Source organism: Papio anubis, chromosome 7 (genome assembly GCF_008728515.1).
Source record: "Papio anubis isolate 15944 chromosome 7, Panubis1.0, whole genome shotgun sequence".
Lineage (NCBI taxonomy): Eukaryota > Metazoa > Chordata > Mammalia > Primates > Cercopithecidae > Papio > Papio anubis.
In genome coordinates this window covers 43,100,850-43,120,700 of record NC_044982.1, presented here as the reverse complement: position 1 = coordinate 43,120,700, position 19,851 = coordinate 43,100,850, and the positions used below count along the sequence as shown (strand labels likewise).

At 40.3% G+C, this 19,851-nt stretch overlaps 1 protein-coding gene across 7 annotated transcripts in view; it reads right to left on the bottom strand.

Annotated features, from left to right (window-relative positions):
- Nucleotides 1-19,851, bottom strand: part of PPP2R5E (protein phosphatase 2 regulatory subunit B'epsilon) — a 172,401-nt gene that overhangs the window by 64,677 nt on the left and 87,873 nt on the right. For 6 of the 7 annotated variants that reach the window (XM_003901911.4, XM_009211701.3, XM_009211700.3 and 3 more), the window contains one exon: nucleotides 17,881-18,077. The exons of the other annotated variant lie outside the window; for it this stretch is intronic. In XM_003901911.4, coding sequence (XP_003901960.1) covers nucleotides 17,881-18,077 — 197 coding nt within the window. The remainder of the gene's footprint in view (nucleotides 1-17,880; nucleotides 18,078-19,851) is intronic. 7 annotated transcript variants of the gene reach the window in all.

Genomic DNA, 19,851 nt, shown 5'->3' with positions numbered 1-19,851 from the left:
ATGTTCATTGCCTAAGATCTGTTCTTCAAATGTTATTGTAAGTTAAGTATATCTAAATTTTTTAAAGGGAAAAAAAGTCATATTAAAAAAAAAAAAAAAAGAAAAAAAAACAGACTAGGAGCAACTTGGCCAAAATGTGGGTAATGATTGAATTTAAATACTGAAACTATGGGTGATTCTTTGATAAGGGTAGAGAAAAAAAACAGAAGATGGTGAGTTCTTTACATATTCTTAATTTCCTCTTCCTCTGCAATCATCTGACAAACCTAAGACAACAGCCCTCTGCCACAGGCCATCCTGGGTTATATCTGCCAGCCTAATCTTCCTTAAAGGAGCACAGACTTTCTTCACAGGGTCTGGAGAAAAGAAAAGTAAGAATATAGTTTCATTTCACCTCCTGTTCAAAAATCCTTACAACTCCCTGCTCGCCATCTACAAGATTAAGTCTAACCTCCTCTGCTTAGTTTGTCAAGCCCTCTCTAATCTAAACTCATCCCTGCCTCTCTCCACCTTACTGCCCACAAATTCTGACCACGAACCCTCTGCTCCCATTCGGCTCCTATTTCAAGATTAAACTTTGCTCAAAATAGGAGGCAACTTTTTACCTGCTGAAACGGTGACAGCAATGTTAAATTAATTATCTCTAGCGTCTGTTATCTTCACACAAAACTATCACAGGGAAATGATACTTCACACAGAAACGACTGTATTGCACTCTCTCCAAAATTGGAAATGTTAGCAGTGAGTCCAAAAGTGAAGATTGTTGATATTAAATCTTAGAATCCAAAAATAGAGGTGTAAACACTGCAATAGTCATAGTGCTTACTGTGTATAAATCAGTGTAGAACCTCCTACCGCCTGGGTTAGCCTCAAGCACTCCCGCCCCACACAGGTTAACCATGTGATACCAAGGCTTTGCTGCATTTCACCATCTGGGGACTGTGGGTCCTAAGTCCTAGAAGGTTACTAAAACTGAATTCAGCGTTTTCTGTAAAAGCCACAGTGCACAAGTTGATAAAACAATACCAACATAAGGCTTTTTTGAGAACACAAATTCTAGATATCTGCTATGTGGACTTTATGGTTCAAAATCAGCTAATGCTCAAAGAAAAATTAAGCCTCTTGAATTGCAAATTTTTTAAAAAGCATACACAAAACATTTGAGGCTCCTGATGTATGTTTCTGACTACTAGGTATATGTTATTAATTGAAATCACTAAAAATAAACAAGAAAAACTGCCAAAACTAACTGTCACTGTCTCTTACACTCTGTGTCTATGTGCATGTCTCTCTGTGTGTGTGACCTTTCATTCGCAGAAGAAAGCCCTGAGCTAGTCGGTGAGTAATTAAAACACATCTGACCTACATATAACCATTACCATATAACCACATTTAGCACATATAACCATAAGTTCTGTCCACAGATTAACATTCCTCCTTATCCCAAAACTACTGCTTCATAATGAATTGAGTAGGATATGCCTCCAGGGGAGGACAGGACAGCCTGCCCTCCCTGTTGACAGTGACACATAGCTGGCCTCATCTTAGTTCTTCTGAAGGAAACCAAGAGAGGGAACTAGGGGCAGGAACTGACCACCAACCCTGTGAGCTTACATTTTAAATGTGCTTTAAACACCACTGCCTTCTGATTATTTTACTGCTCAAACAACTGTCAGAGACATTTGAACCTGAGCAACTCCATCTTGAACAGGGGCTGGGTAAAATAAGGCTGAGACCTGCTGGGCTGCATTCCCAGTAAGTTAAGGTATTTTTAGTCACAGGATGAAACAGGAAGTCGGCACAAGATACAGGTCAAAAGACCTTGCTGATAAAACAGGATGCATAAAGAAGCCAGACAAAACCCACCAAAACCAAGATGGCAAGGAGAGTGACCTCTGGTCGTCCTCACTACTACACCATGGTACTACATGGTACCACATACCAATGCCACGGCAGTTTACAAATGCCATGGCAATGTCAAGAAGTTACCCTATGTGGTCTAAAAGTGGCAGGAGGCGGAACCCTCCGTTCCAGGAATTGCCCATCCCTTTCCTGGAAAACTCATGAATAATCCACCCCTTATTTAGAATATAATCAAGAAGTAACCATAAAAATGGGTAACCATTTTTATGCCTATGGACTAGCCCTTCTTTTATTCCTTTGCTTTCTTAATAAACTTGCTTTCACTTTACTCTATGGACTCACCCCAAATTCATTCTTACGCAAGATCCAAGAACCCTCTCTTGGGGTCTAGATCGGGACCCCTTTTCAGTAACACAACTACTCTTACTTTACAGAATAGGATATAACACATTTTCCACTTTGTTATTAAGGGTAGCACAAATACAAAACTTAATTTTCCAACAGTTTCTCTACTGTCTACGATTTTTTTTTCCTAATCTGTCTAAGAGAAAAAAGCCAGAAATCCCTGAAAAGTAAGTGGCCTGCCTTATTCCAGAGAGTGGTCTATCCTATTCTCCTAAAGCCCTTACCTTCTGCAGGAAGGCCAATTCCGAAGTATTTCAAAGCAGCCCATTTAGCATCTAACATTATCCTCCCAAGACCCCAATCCCTACCTTTCTGAAAAGTATAGAAACATATTTTCCAATAGAGCTTGCTTATCCATTTTGTCAAAAAAAAACACACTTGTTCTCCAACTTAGCAAATAATTATAACCAGCCCTATTTTTGCTGAAAAATGTCTTTTCTTGCGTGTGCTACTCCTGACCGTCCTCACCATGACCCCAACAGCTTTCCCTCTCTACTACTCGGCCAACCCTCACCTCTCCCTATTCATCACTGAAATGGCATTTCTACTCTAGAGTCTTGTGTTTTTGCACCATTTCTCAGAGGCAACTTGCTCCTGAAAAGTCACTGGATAGCGTATTTCTTCTTGTTTTCCTACAGATCAAGTTTGGCTTTAAATACTGGTCAGCAGCCAACTGCCTCCTGGAAATGACCTGCTCATTGTCTGCTTGCCAGATTCTTGCCCCAGGCACTCCTGTCTCTGTGAATTCCACATTGAGGACACTCATTTTCTCAGCTTTTTCCTGCTCATCATGCACCACTGTGGTGTAACCAGCTTTCTCCAAAGAATTAGCCAATAAATTCCTCTCTTTCATTTCTGTGTCTCCTCAGTAGACAGACAGCCAAATCATACAAACTAACACCAAGAGCTGGGATTATCCAAGACCCACATGCACATACCACAAGCAAGATTTCTCACTTTGTCATCCATGTGCTTAATAGATTTTCCCAGAAGCACTGCTTATACCTTTAAACCACATTTTCCGCTTCAAGGTTAAATTGAAAGGTGGGAGAAAAGAGAAACCAAAACTTGAATGCAGTACTGTAACTTACCCTGCAAAATTCTGCTGCTAGCCACTGGGGGAAGGGGTAGAGACAGGGGGAGTATTCTCATTACAGTGAGATGATATTATTGGATATATCAGTGCCAGACAAGTCACAGCTGTCAAACAATTTTAAGTATATTAAAAACTCTGAACAACCTTTAAAGCAGTTAAGCCAGAAGGACTACAGCTTGTAAATGAAGCAAACAGCAATCTTGAGTAGCTCAGTGGCTTCCTGAGTAAAAACCCTCTCTTTAGCACATTTAAATTAAAACTAAACACTTTAAAATCCCTGTCAGATTCCTTAAGAGAGAATGCTTGCAGGAGAGAAATGCTAAATTATTACTAGAGTGGGGACATGAATATGCAAGTGTATGAGGAAAAATTCATTTAGATGAACTTAGGGCAGTATATATACAAATGTATATGTAACTATAAACACATGGGCATATGCAGATTCACAGGGAATTCTCCCAAAAAAAAAAAAAAGATATGAAAATAAAACTTTGTAGAGAGTTTGAAATCAATAGACAGACAAAAGATATGGAAAGTCATCTGAAAGAGAAAAAAAGCTTTCAGGTTAGCAAGACTTCATTGTAACCAGAAAAATGTATTAACCAATATAAAGAGACAGGTAAGTCTACTGGGGTGCTAGACGTGGTCCCATGAATAATGATAATAATGATATGGCTACTTCAACAATGCTTACCACAGTGCTAAGCATTGTTCATAAATTAATTTTCAAAACAACCTTATAGAGTTACAGTACAATAACAAGCTTAGAGGGTTGAGACTCACCCAGAATCACATAGTTCAGTAAGTGGCCAGACTGGGTCCTTGTCTGTCTGTCTATGCCACTGACCCAGGAAGGACAATAAAAAGGAAAAGCAGGCTGAACACACACAAGTGCTTCCAAGGATTAGGATGCTCATCACGGAGATGGAGGGATGTCTGAATCATCTAATTAACTCCCCTTGCTCCAAATCTAGGCTAACCAACCAACCTAAGGATTCCTTGGCAGCTCACATAATTTGCTGCAGGCAGAGAAGGCACAGTTCAAATATACACAAACGGTTATCCACTGAGCAGTGCCCTTCTCACTCTGAATTCATACACTGGCACTTTCAATTTCCATATGTTTTCTGTGGGTCCTACCAATTCAACAAACAAGGCTACAAGGTGGGGCCCTCTATGATGCACGGGTAAGGTATCACCACGCCAATGTTACCACATAAGGAGCACCAACAGGCAGAGGAGCCTAATTTTTGGATGGTGGGGCAGAGAGAGAAGTGGAGTGGGAAAGCACATGAACTCAGGGGACTGCAGTCTGGGTGGAAGAGAGGGGTGTTCTGAAATACACAGCCTTCCTCCTGGGCTTCTCCTCACCTCCTCAATCACTATTTACTTTCCCAGACTGGGAAGAAGTGGTAGGGTAGACAGAAAAGTTGAGAAGCAGCGTTAACAATTCAAGAATAACACAAAGGCCGTGTAAAGCTATTATACAGGGCAGCAGAAGTGGTAGGGGAGAGGGAGTGAAGAAGAAACTGTTCTTAAGCAAAAAAAAAAAAAAAAAATGAACATTTAACCCAGAGCATACTATGTGGTCTGGCCTTGTCAGAAGCAGCAAAATACAGGGAAGGGCTTAAATCAAAGGCCTTTTTACCTATTTAGAAGAGCTCAAGAAAAAAACATAGTATAGAGGCAAAACTCCAACTTTTAGGGGTTTCAGTACTCATTCCTATTGGAAAGAATAATTCCAGGAAAGCATTATGGCTTAGCCTTTAAGAGTATGGGTTCTGGGCCAGGCACGGTGGCTCATGCCTGTAATCCCAGCACTTTGGGAGGCCGAGGCAGGTGGATCACGAGCTCAGGAGATCAAGACCATCCAGGCTAACATGGTGAAATCCCATCTCTACTAAAAAATCCAAAAACAAAACAAAACAAAAAAATTAGCCGGGCTTGGTGGCGAGTGCCTGTAGTCCCAGTTACTCGGGAGGCTGAGGCAGGAGAATGGTGTGAACCCGGGAAGCAGAGCTTGCAGTGAGCCGAGATTGCGCCACTGCACTCTGCCTGGGAGACAGAGTGAGACTCTGTCTCCAAAAAAAAAAAAAAAGGAGTATGGGTTCTAAAACCAGATCACCGAGGTTCAAATCTCAATCACCCAGGTGAGTGGCTCCGGACAAGTTTCTTAACCTCTCTCTTCCTTTACCTTATCTATAAAATGACATCTATTATGAGACTACCTATGTCACAGGTGGTTCTCATTCAATGTGAAGATTGAATTAACTCAGACATTGCAGTTCCTGCAGATTTTTATGCAGGTAACAATGGAAGGCATACAGGTGCGGGCCATCTTCTTTCATTAGTACACACCTTTGTGAAGAGACTCTAAGGATTAAGTATATGGCCACAAGTCTAAATTGTGTAACTTTACAACAATCTACCTAAACTCACACCATATAAAACAAAAAATCTGAACAGTCAGACATGTATTTAAGATACTGAGTTTACTACCAAAAGCCTTCCCACAGAGAAACTCTAGCCCAAATGGTTTCACTGGTAAAATCATTCTAACAACTTCATTTTTCATCTTTAGTTACTGCCAGAAATGGGAGGACCCTATTTCCAATCTTTTTTTCCAAGTGAGCAACACCCAGCATAGACATTTACTGCACACAGGGTAAAATCACGCTTAAACCATTTCTGAGTCACATGTACCTTTGAAAATTTAAGCAAAAGAAAGTTATTTTCTCCTATAAAAATACACAGAACACGGTCGGGCACGGTGGCTCACGCCTGTAATCTCAGCACTTTGGGACGCCAAGGCGGGCAGATCATGAGAACAGGAGCTCGAGACCATCCTGGCTAACACGGTGAAACCCCGTCTCTACTAAAAATACCAGTCTGGGCGACAGAGCAAGATTCTGTCTCAAAAAAATAATAATAATAATAAATAAAAAATACACAGAACACACAAAATTTTGCAGTTAACATCAGAGGGTTCAGTGACCCCAAGAAATCCATCTATGGGCACCCCAAGCTGCTAAATCAATACCGTGAAATGAGCTTTAACTGGATTAGCACAGAGTGACAGTGTAAGATGGGAATTGAGGAAGTACAGACCAGGTTCCCTACCCTTTGAAAAATCATGAATGCTAACAATCTGTTCCTAACCTTGAGCAGTAAATTCTTCCTGATTTCATTCTACAAATGTCTTTGGGAGATCTCATTATCATATCCTTAAATTATTTCCTTTGTACCAAGGAATTCTTTAATTTCTAATCTAATTCTCAGGTCTTATCTTTTACGCTTATCCTATCCTTCAAATTTCCCACCAGCTTCAGTTATTAAGTGCGCTTCTCAGATATCACTCAATTCTCTTCCATTATGTATAATTCTAATAGTATAAGCAGTCCACCCTCACCCACCCACCCCCAACGGCTCTTTTGCTATTAATGCGTATCTACAAATCTTATCTCCCCTTTGGATCTAAAGAGTCACCTCCAAGGCAGATTCTGGCCGGGATGTATACAGTAGTCCCCGTCTTATCTGTGGTTTGATTTCCCATGGTTTCAGTCACCCATGGAATAAGTACAACAAGATGTTTTGAGAGAGAGAGAGACAGAGACAGAGACAGAGACAGAGAGAGAGAGAAGGAAGAGGGAGACCATATTTACATAACTTTTATTACAGTATATTATTATAACTATCCTATTTTACTGTTATTATTAATCTCTTACTGTGACTAATTTATAAATTAAACTTTATCATAGGTATGCATGTATAGGGGAAAACATAGGATATACGTATGGGATTCAGTACCATCCACAGTTTCAGGCATCCCTGGGGGTCTCAGAACATATTCCCACAGTTAAGGGCGGACTATCATGGTTATATTCTTTATCAGACGCAGGAAGATGAAAAATGGAAATTTCATATTCCCCCCCTCCAGTAGCTATCATTCCAAGGCTACTTTTAGATAGTTGTTATTTTATTAAAAGAAACTCTGCCCTTCAGCTACTAATGTAGCGAGGTTAACCAAGCACTACTAAGAGTACATGTGGCCAGACTCTGAGATATTTAATTGCAACTTCATAATTTTCTACAAAGTCATATTATTGTATTAAGAGGCTAACCAGAGCTCTGGTTTCCAGGTAAATCAAACAATGTATTTAAAAAAAAAAAAAAAAAAGCACTAGATAACCAAGGGACATGATATAATTTGAGAGTGGGAAAAAACAAAGCTGATGGTGGCCAAGAAACAATGTAAAAAACTCAAAGAAAGACCTCAATAGCAAAGAAGGAAAAACCAGCGAATATATTTTATCTTAAAACTAAATTAGCTTTGGAAAATTACATATTCTACCATTTGAGGTATAACCAGAGATCATACCTCTGGTATATATTGAAGCAGACTTTGAAACCAAGAAAAGCCAAGTCCTAGAGACAAAATATAAAAATAATAACAGCAAATGATCAGTGTGACAAGGTTGTATACTTTTTGTAGGAGAGAAGTGACAGAATTATACTCTAATGAAGACAGTACACCCAAAGTGTGAGCAATTATTATCTACAGTCATCATCTCAACCTCTTGATTTTGTAATCCACTCTTCAACCCGCTAGCTCCCACCTGTACCACTGCACTGAAACAATGATTCACTGGTATCATCTAGAGTTCCTTCATTGTTCTTTCCCTCCCTCCCCTGCCCTACTCTCATTCTGATAACTACCGATTTCCACCCCCTACTTTCCATATCTAGGTCTCCCATCAGAACCTCAACATTAACTCATCAAAAACCAACTCCTCAGCTTCCATCCGAAGCCTGCTCTCCCTACTGCTGTACCTTTCCCAAACAACAGCACCACACCACAAACTACCCAACTGCCAAAGCTATCCGAGACTCCTTCCTCTCTCACACTCCAAAAGTTCACATAAGTGCTAATAAGCGACATCAATTATACCTCCTAGGTGAATCTCAAATGCTCCTTTCCTCTCCTTCTCTACTTCCATGCCTGCAGTTTGCTTAGGCCCTCCACAATTTCTCCATTAAAGCAGTCTCCTAATTGGTTCCTCTCTGCCTTCAATCTCAGCCTCCTCCAATCTCTCCGTCCCACTGCCACCGAAATACAAATCAGACCATGTCACTCTCCCACATAGAACCTTTCAACCGTTGTCTGTGAGGTTCTTTCAGACTCTGGCCACATCCACATCTTCAGCTGCCATCATTCACCTCCTCCCACTCTCCAACACACATACATAACAGTGTAACAACATAGCATGACTGTGTTTCCCCGTATATATCATGTGGTTTGGGAATTCCTTTGCATCACATAATTCTCTTTAAGTTCAGCCACATTCATCTTTTAATACCCTACTGAGGCTATAATCATTCTGTCAAGCCTTCCTTAACCACCTTTCTATCTACCTTCATATCCCTTTACTCCTTCCTTGCCTTGTACAGACTTTATTACTACACATACGACATTATCTCGTTACTGTTTACATGAGTATTCCCTCTACCATATTTTGAGCTCACTGGCAAAGTGAAGTCCTGTCTTTTTTATCAGCAAAATGTCAAAATGTGACACTGAGTCATTTAAATAAACATTAAGAATTAACTAAAACAGTGTCTTTACCCATGAGATTTCATCTCACATTTGAAGTATCCCCAAAAGAAACATTTTCAAGAAAAGAAGATGGATGTGCAAATATAAAGAATATAAAATATACAGAGTTCAAACTCAGGTAAATAAAAATTTACACAAGGTGATTTGGAAAGCCAGAAATTCCAAGAAATCTTTCAAATGGATACATAACAACAAAACCAAAAAGGCATTAGCATAATACGGTTAAAAAAAATATGCCTCAGGGACAGACACCTGACACTTGAGATGATGTGAAGCAGAATGCAGCAAAGCCTAAAGGAGCTGGAAGTCCTGATTCTCATTTTTCATCAGATATGACTCCGGGAGACCCCATGAGAAATACATGAAACAAACTACTTTCCAAAGCAACTACGTTGCACAATGGCCTGTAAACTTTAAGAAAGGTGTAATCCATTCAAAATTTCTTAGACTGTGTTGATCAAAAGAGTTGTTAGTTTTCAGAGATGGAAAGACGTGAGGGATTCATCATCAACTCTCTCCATTTATAACAGAAGAAACTGAGGCTTAGAGAGAGAATTACTTACTCAAGTTCTTACCACTAGTTAAGCGGAAGATGAGAAATGAAGACAGTGGCTTCCGTGTTCTCTGTCTGGTACTCTTTCCACTACCCACTCTCCTCTTCTACAGGTAAGTTACAGGCTATTTTGCTTTACAGGCATACCTCAGATACATTATAGGATCAGTTCCAGACCACCACAATAAAGCAAATATCTCAATAAAGTAGCCACACAAATTTTTTGGTTTCCCCGTGCATGTAAAAGTTGTGTTTACAATACACTGTAGTCTATAAAGTGCACAATAGCTTCATGTCTAAAAAACAAAAACGGACATACTTTAATTTAAAAATACTTTATTGCTAAAAAATGCTAACAATCATCTGAACCTTCAGCGAGTTGTAATCTTTTTTGCTGGTGGAGGGTCTTGCCTTCATGTTGATGGCTGCTGACTCATCATAGTGGTGGTTGCTGAAGGCTGAGGTGGCTGTGGCAATTTCTTAAAATAAGATGACAATGAGGCCGGGCATGGTGGCTCACGCCTGTAATCCCAGCACTTTGGGAGGCCGAGGCGGGCAGATCACAAGGTCAGGAGTTCAAGACCAGCCTGGCCAACATGGTGAAACCCCATCTCTACTAAAATACAAAAATTAGCTGAGCATGGTGGTAAGCACCTGTAATCCCAGCTACTTGGGAGGCTAAGGCAGGAGAGTCGCTTGAACCCAGGATGTGGAGCTTGCAGTGAGCGGAGATTGTGCCACTGCCCAGCCTGGGCAATAGGGTGAGACTGTCTAAAAAAAAAAAAAAAAAAAAGACAATGAAGTTTGTGGCTTTGATTGACTCTTCCTTTCATGAAAGATTTATCTGTAGCATGTGATACTGTCTGACAGCATTTTATCCACAATGGAACTTCTTTTAAAATTGGAGTCAATCCTCTCAAACCCTGCCACTGCTTGATCAACTAAGTTTATGTAATGTTCTAAATCCTTTGTTGTCATTTCAACACTGTTCACAGCATTTTCAGGAGTTGATTCCCTCTCAAGAAACCACTCTCTTTGCTTATCCATAAGAAGCAACTCCTCATTTGTTGAGGACTGATCATGAGATTGCAGCAATTCAGTCAAATCTTCAGGCTCCACTTCTCATTCTAGTTCTCTTGCTATTCCCATCACATCTGCAGCTATTCTCTCTATTGAAGTCGAACCTCTCAAGGTCATCCATGAGGGTTGGAATCAATCCCTTCCAAACTCCTGTTAATGCTGATATTTTGACTTCCTCCTGTGAATCACAAATGTTCCAAATGGCATCTAAAATGGTGAATCCTTTTCAGAAGGTTTTCGATTTGTTTTGCCCAGATCCATCAGAGGAATTACTATCTATGGCAGCTACAGCCTTAAGAAATGAATTTCTTAAATAATAAGACTTGAAAATCAGAATTACTCCTTGACCCATGAGCTGAAGATTGGATGGTGTGTCAGCAGGCATGAAAACATTTGGCCGGGTGCGGTGGCTCACGCCTGTAATCCCAGCACTTTGGGAAGCAGGCTGAGGCGGGTGGATCACGAGGTCAGGAAATCGAGACCATCCTGGCTAACATGGTGAAACCCTGTCTCTACTAAAAATACAAAAAATTAGCCGGGCGTGGTGGTAGGCGACTGCAGTCCCAGCTACTCGGGAAGCTGAGGCAGGAGAATGGTGTGAACCTGGGAGACGGAGCTTGCAGTGAGCCGAGATCGTGCCACTGCACTCCAGCCTGGGCAACAGAACGAGACTCCGTCTCGGAAAAAAAAAAAAGGACAGGACAGGACAGGACAGGGCAGGACAGGACAGGACAGGACAGGGCAGGACAGGACAGGACAGGACAGGACAGGACAGGAAAGGAAAGGAAAGGAAACAAAACAACATTCATCTCCTTGTATATGTCCATTAGAGCTCTTGGGTAACCAGGTGGATAGTCAATGAGTAGTAATATTTTGGGGAAAAAGAAAAACAAAATGTTTTTGTGAGCAGTGGGCCTCAACAGTGAATACAGAATATTTGGTAGACCATGCATAAACAGAGGTGTTGCCATCTAGGCTTTGCTGTTCCATTTACAGAGCATAGGCAGGGTGGATTTATGTGGTTGTTAGACACCCTAAGATTTTCAGAATGGTAAATGAGCACTGGCTTCAACTTAAGTCACACCAGCAGCATAAGTTCCTAACAAGAGAGTCAGCCTGGCCCTAGCTTTGGCATCGATTTCTCCTCTGCAGCTGTAGAAGTCACAGATGGCAACATCTTCTAATAGATGGTTGTTTCACCTACATTGAAACTCTTGTTTGTGTAGCCACCTTCATCAATGTCTCAGCTAAATCTTCTGGAAAACTTGCTGCAGCTTCAGCTTCTACAACAGCACTTGGTGCTTCACCTTGTACTTTTATGTTAGAGAGATGGCTATTTTCCTTCAACCTCATAAGCCAACCAAGCTCTGCTACTGTCCAACTTTTCTTCTGCAGCTTCCTCAACTCTCTCAGCCTTTATACAATTGAAGAGAGCCAAGGCCTTGCTCTGGGTTAGGCTTTGGCATAAGGAATGTTGTGGCTGGTTTGATATTCTAACCAGACCACTGAAACTTTCTCAATTATCAGCAACAAGGTTGTTTTACTGTCTTATCATTCATATGTTCATTGGAGTAGCAATTTTAATTTCCTTCAAGAACTTTACCTTTAAATTCACAACTTGTCTGTCTGATGCAAGAGGCCTAGCTTTTGGTCTGTTTCAGCTTTTGACATGCATTCCTCACTAAGCTAAACCGTCTCTAGCTTTTGATTTAAAATGAGAGACATGTGACTATTCCTTTCACTGGAACACTCAAAGGCCATTATAGGGTTATTAATTGGCCTAATTTCAATACTGTTGTGTCTCGGGGAATAGGGAGGCCTGAGAAGAGGGACAGAGGCTGAGAAACAGCCGCTCGGCGGAGCAGTCAGAACACATACAACATTTATCGATTAAGTATGCTGTAGGGGCCCATTTCATGGTGTCCCAAAGCAATTAAAATAGCAACTTCAAAGATCTCTCATCACAGATCACTATAACAGATACAGCAACAATGCAAAAGTTTGCAATATTGCAAGAATTATCAATCTATGGCACAGAGATATGATAGGGGCATATGTTGTTGGAAAAAATGGCACCGACAGTTTTGTTCCACACAAGGTTGCCACAAACCTTCAATTTGTTTGAGTGCAGTGACTCACGCCTGTAATCCCTGCACTTTGGGAGGCCAAGGCAGGTGGATCACGAGGTCAGGAGTTCAAGATCAGCCTGACCAACAGAGTAAAACCCCATCTCTACTAAAAATACAAAAATAAGGCAGGTGTGGTGGCACCTGCCTATAATCCCAGCTACTCAGGAGGCTGAGGCAGGAGAATTGCTTAAACCCAAGAGGCGGAGGTTGCAGTGAGCTGAGATTGCATCACTGCACTCCAGCCTGGGCGACACAGCGAGACTTCCTCTCCAAAAAAAAAAAAAAAAAAAGCAACCCCCCGCCCCCCAATATCTGTGAAGGGCAATAAAACGAGGTGTGCATGTGATTTGTTTACACCCATAAGAGTGCTTTTCTGTCCCAATTCTAGTAGTCTATAGGTGGTATCCAGACTTCATTTAAATGTTAAAAATGGTTTCCACAACACATAGACTGTTTTTATCTGTTACTCTTTTCTTCCCCTAACAGGAACACCAGTTCTCAAAGTACAAGTCCCATCAAGTTGGATCAAAAGCTAATGCTGATACCGTAACATGCCATTATACGTCATTACTCATCCTGGTTTGCAAAACCCATCTACCGCTTCATTAATATTTCATAAAAAACACTACCATTTCCCTCACTAATTATAGTGAAGTGATTTTGTTTTACAGTAACATGAAAGAGAAATCGGTGGGGACAGCGATTACCCAACAGGCAGGATCGTCTTGGAATTAGAGAACTTAAGAACCGCTGGGCAATGGAATAAAACACATCTCACTGACGGAGTATTTTAAGCACAAAGAGTTAACAGTGGGTTCCACCAACAATTGTAAAATCAAGTATCTAATAAAATCATTGAAATGTAAAAAAAAAAAATTTATTGAATACTCGCCACATGTTAGAGACTGTTCTAAAACTTTTACAAATATTGTAGCTAATCCTCACGAAATCCCCCAAAGGCAGGTATTACACAAATTAGGAAAGTGAGCAGTGCCAGGATGTATATATACAAGGGGCTTAGAGGTGGCAAAATAGAAGGGAATGAGAACACCAAGTGGGACGTGGTTCCAGTTTTCCTTACAGAACAGTAAGCACACATTCTCTGGACTGTATATGTATATGAGGTGCTGAGTACCCTGATATGCAAACAAAAGCATAAGCATATTACGTAGGTGGAATATTTACAGAGGGGTTGGGAAAACTATGGCTACCCTCCCTCCACCCTATATACTTCTTAGCACCACACAAAAATGGAGGACCCCAAAGTTAAAGTAACTTGCTCACACTGATATAACAAGTATGGCCAGAGCTGGCATTTGAACCCAGGTCTGTAAGGTTCCAAAGCCTTGTCTTTTTCTTTCTTTCTTTCTTTCGAGATGGAGTCTTGCTCTGTTGCCCAGGCTGGAACACAGTGGCATAATCTCAGCTCACTGCAACCTCCACCACCCAGGTTCAAGTGATTCTCCTGCCTCAGCCTCCCATGTAGCTGGGATTACAGGCATGTGCCACCATGCCAGGCTAATTTTTGTATTTTTAGTACAGACAGGGTTTCACCATGTTGGACAGGCTGGTCTCAAACTCCTGGCCTCAAGTGATCCACGCATCTCAGCCTCCCAAAGTGCTAGGCTTACAGGCGTGAGCCACCACACCCAGCGCCTTGTCTCTTTCTACTCTATCATAATATCCCCTTTTCTGTAAATGCTCCAGAGTGTCTAAGTACCATAAATAATTAGTAGCTAACAATTTCAGAAATCATCAAATATGAAAAATAAGTTATACTTCTAAGAAGGCTAAACTACCATCTAGAATTTTCTAATGCCCTAGAACAGCATTTACACCAACAGATTCAATGCCTCCTAAGGTAAAGCTCTAGTGTATTTTAAAACACATACAAATGGGAGTCTCTTTTTTTGCCTGGAGAACACGGAGGAAAAGAGGGAAAAGAGGGGAGGTCTCCCTTAGGAGACCAAAGCTGGTTTAAGACCAAGCTGGTCCATATGAATCACAGAATTTTTGGATTATGCTAAACACTCAGTTTAAAATCTGGGTATAATCCAATGACGTCCAACATCTTAATCATAATTTGAGAGACTGAAATGCCTACATTTTAAGGAGGAATTCATTCATTTAATAAATTTCAAGAAGACCTGGACTAGGTAGGAGGTATTATGGATGCCACAGAGATGTGCAGGACACAGTTCCTTCTTGGGAGTGCTTACATCTAATTAGAAAAATCAGATAAATATGTGAAAAGACCAAAAAAAGTAGCAAATGAACAAATTCCCAAAATGGTGAGTTGCCAAGAAGCAGACAAACTGAAGGAAGGAAAAAGCACTGTGTTTCTTCAGGAAACAAAAGTAGCACTTTAAGTCAGCCCTTGAAGGGAAAATGAGAATTAGAACTAGAGGTGAGGGAGTGGGGAATACGTAAAAGTCCAGAAACAGGGAGATAAAGAAAGGCTATTTAAATCAAATCAATACCAAATGTTGGTGAGGATGTGGAGCAGCAGAAATTCTCATTCACTGCTGGTAGGAATGCAAAATAGTACCACTACCCTGGAAGACAGTTTGGCAGTTTCTTATAAAACTAAACGTGCTCATTATCTATAACAAGTAATAAAAGTAAATGCAAATTAAAAAAAACTAAACATACTCTTACCATACAATACATAGAGCAATCACACTCCTTGGTATTTACCTGAAGGAGCTGAAATCTTATGTTCATAAAAAAACTTGTACACAGATATTTATATTAGCTTTATTCATAATTGCCAAAACTGGGAAGCAACTAAAATGTCCTTCAGTAGGTGAATGGATAAACTATGGTACATTCAACCAATAAAATGTTATTCAACACTAAACTAAATGAGCTATCAAGTCTTGAAAAGACATGAAGGAACCTTAAGTGCATATCACTAAGTAAAAGAAGCCCATCTGAAAAGAGTACATGCTGTGTGATTCCAACTATATGACAGTCTGGAAAAAGCAAAATTATGGAGACAGTAAAAGGATCAGTGGTTGCTAGGGAGTTGAAGGTGGTGGGTGATGAGGAAGTGGAGCACAGAGGATTTTCAGGGCAGTGATGTATGGTATGTAGGGTACTATAATGGTGGATACACATCATTACACATTTGTCTAAACTCATAGAATGTCCAACACCAAGAATGAGCCCTAACGTGAACTACGAACTCTGGGTGATAATGATGTGTCAATGTAGGATCATCAATTGTAACAAATGTACCACTCTGGTGGGAGTTAGGGGGAGGTGTTGATAATGAGGGAGGCTGTGCTTGTGTATGGACAGGGGCATATGAGAAATCTCTGTACTTTCCTCTCAATTGTGCTGTGAACCTAAAACTGCTCTTAAAAAATTAAATTTTCAAAAATAAATATACAGATGTCCTCATAGAAAGGCAAACTGATGTGTGTATAAGAATATTCATAGAGTACTGCTTAAATATGGTACATTCACATAATAAATATTATGCAGCTATAAAAAGAATATGGGAACTTTATATGTACTGAAATATATATTGCTAAGTGAAAAAAGCAAGGTACAGAAAATGTGTAGTGTGCCACCATTTGTGTGCTTACAAAAAATATTTATACATATGTTTGCATATACTTATATATTCATGAACTATCCATAGAAAGATACAGAAGAAAGTCATAACCGATACCTCTGTTGGCTGATGATACAGGTAGGCTAAAACCAGGGACTGTGCTCTGCAGAAGGCAGGTAGACTAGAGAAGATCCTCTGCATCAAATTAAGAGGTTTACATAGCATGCAAACTCAAGAGCAAGGTTTCTCAACAGTGGCACTTGTGACATTTGGGGCCAGGTAATTCTTTATTGTGGGAGCCACTCTGTACATTGTAAAATGTTTAGCAGTATCTCTGGCCTCTCCCACTAGATGCTGGTAGTACTCTCCTCCCACATCTAGTTGTGACTACCAAAAATGTCTCTAGACATTGACAAATGTCCCCTGTAAGGCAAACATCACACCTGGTTGAGAAGCACTGCTCAAGAGCCACACGGTCATCTTTAACCTACAAAACATTCTAGTGCTACATTCCTGTAAAATAACAACAAATCCAATACACATTCAGATATAGATCTGAGGAATATATTAGGCATCGTTTTCAGATGACCTTCACATTATCAGTCACAGTTTCTCACGCTGAGATCATTCAAGTCCCTTTGCAAATCTGAACTATAATTTTTAAACATATCTACTCCATCACAAAAGTCTCTTTTCTGCATTGGTTGAATACAAATGATAAGGAACTAAATACAAAAGCCAGGCAGATGTTCAGCAGTACACAGAGAGTGTGCCAGACCCTGCAATGGGCTCCTGAATGATGCACCGACCTTAAGGGATCTCTGTGGCTATTTCACCAGTCAGTAGACCAGCCTCCCCATCCTGCAAAGCCCATCCCCAAATAGCATGCACTCTCCAGCTCCAAGATCTTCTGGGATGCCAAGGAAGGCAACTCTCCCACAGAAATCTATCAGAAAAATCACATTTTGGCTCAGCTTTTGAAAAACTAAAATAATTGTTCACACAATAAGAATGTAATTACTCACATTATGTTAATAATGTTTTTTCTTGTAACTCCTAATGACCACACAAAATCTATGACACTATTCAAAAGTCATGAAAGGTATCAACCTTGACTTCAAGGAGATTATAAAGAGAAGGGTTAGTCAAGAGAGGCTTAATTTTATTAAGCATAAAGCCATTTCTAATATACCACAATGAATAAGATTTATAAAAAAAAAAAAAAGATATCCAACAGGCTTGAATATTTTTCAAACATGGATCTAAGACTTTTGTTATTTTCCTGTGTCTTTTCTTTTGCCAAAGCCAGAAATCCAATAATACCCTGGCAATCTTGGCTTCATATGTTGAAGTAATTCATTGCTTCAGCACTCTCGTAGTTGAAAGTTCTGGATTTCGTTCTCATGAAATCATGCTCTTCAGATTCTAGCACTGTGCCGACTACTTTTGCTTAGCTCTCCAAAGGTTGGCTCTCATTTGTGGAGTTGACCTCCAATGACCTCACTCTTGCAATATATACACCTGTGAGTCACTATGGAAGATGCTTAAAAGTGTCCGCGGAGAAAAAAAGAAACTCACCATTCTAACTACTTCAGGGTAAGTCTGCTCTGTCAAACAGCCTCTGCTTATTGTAATGTAGTCCACCAGTTCATTAAGAGTGGAGCGCTTGTATTCTTTCATTTTAAGATCAGATAGCGTGTCCATGAAGTCAAAAATGACACAGCACTGCTGAAGTTTCTTTAGGAACAGTTCAGGCTGCTCTGAGGATGGAACGTCTAAGAAAAAAAAAGGAAATGGTGTAAGTCTGTCATCAATTTCCAGGTAACAGGAATTCTCTGTGAAAGTTACTTCAAAGGCAAGCTCAAAAAAAATAAGAATTCACATGACAACAGTGTTCTTTTTCACAGTTACACATGATTGGGAGGGGATACCGTATCTACTACTTCAGTGACCTTGTCTTTGAAAACTACATTGTACCAACAAAATTGACTGTATTTGCTATTCCACAACCAAGGATTGACCAAAATCCCAAAAGACTTTACAAGGTTGAAGCAAATTTTAACCAAAAACACCCCAATGTCAATACCTTTAAATCTAAAAACACTGAAAAAGGTCAAACCTTCCCTTACAAGAAAGCTTTCGCTGTTGGTTTAAATTAGTTTTACTAAAAAATTTCAAAGCAGAAATGTCAGTTGATTCATTTTAATTTCATGCTGACATCCTTAGTATTTAAAGCTATTGTTGTGTGTTTATATATTTTTGTTTTGTTTTGGCTTGATCTGTATGAAGTTTCTTTGTGAAAGAAATCTGAAAAATCTACAAAATGAAACAATACCAACTCTCAAAAAGAGCACACCAGTAACAGGAAAATAAGAGTAAATGCCACATAAATCTACATTCTCTTTTTACCCATCTTCTTGTACTGTGAGAGAAAACCACTAACATCTTATATTAATATGTTCCCAGAATGGACATCTGCTCTTTTCCCACAAACAGCAGGTCAGACATTTGGCTTGGTGTTGTTTCTAAAAAATATGTAGAAATTTTAGGTTAGTTGAAATTCCCCAGCCAGAAAGGAGCCTGATCTACAGTTGGACTTCAAATATACCAACTAAGCTGTAGACAGCCTATTCCCTCCTATCTTCTTTCCAATATTTTATTCCCCCAAACCAGAGCTTCCCTGGAAAAGCAATGAAAACTATAACCAGGGTAGGCTCTGCTGCCTTCATCCAAGGTGATTAGCTCATTAATCCTCAGAACATCCTTAGAAAGAAGCAGGTGGCATTATTCTCCATTTTTCACACACACACACACACACACACACACAAAATAGAGACAATCACTGAGGTCCCACTATGAATGGGTTACAGAGCTGGGCAAAGTGCCCAGGTCTCTAACCACACTCCCATGTTCCTTTTGTACTAATCAAGAAGGACCTTAACAGTGTGTAGTCACTTGCAATCATCCTCAGTGGCCAGTCTTCTGGTAAATGCTTTACAATGGACTCCTGGCTTGGGCTGCCTGCTCCCTGGGGAGGAGGGGAACAGCATACAGCACCCCGCTTAAAGCCACCAGCAGCAGAAAGTGAGGGCCAGCCTCATTTTCCCAGGATCCACCAGGCTCCTCTCTACAACCTTCTACCCTGCCTTACACCCCACAACTCAAATGTCAGCATGGCTACCCGGGACCTCACAGGCAATTCCCGCAAAACACTGCCAGTTAAGTAAACCTAGATGAGAGTAGATAGGACACCTAAATACATAGGCTTTCTCTACCAGACATCACAGAACAAGAAGCAGTCCATATTTTTGAAGGTATAGCATCACTGCTACTCTCAGCAAAAACCAGTAGTGAATTTAGAAATTATTAACCTGTGAGTTTCCCTTCCCCCATCACTCCTAGGTCCCCAAAAGCACAATGTATCTTGCAGTCATGATATAGGTCTTATCCTATGCCCCCCAACATTTAATCGGTTTTAAAATATTTAGCCTTAGTCTATAAGAACTAAATTTAGTCAGACCAAACTCTCTAAGTGCTACCTGCTTTAGG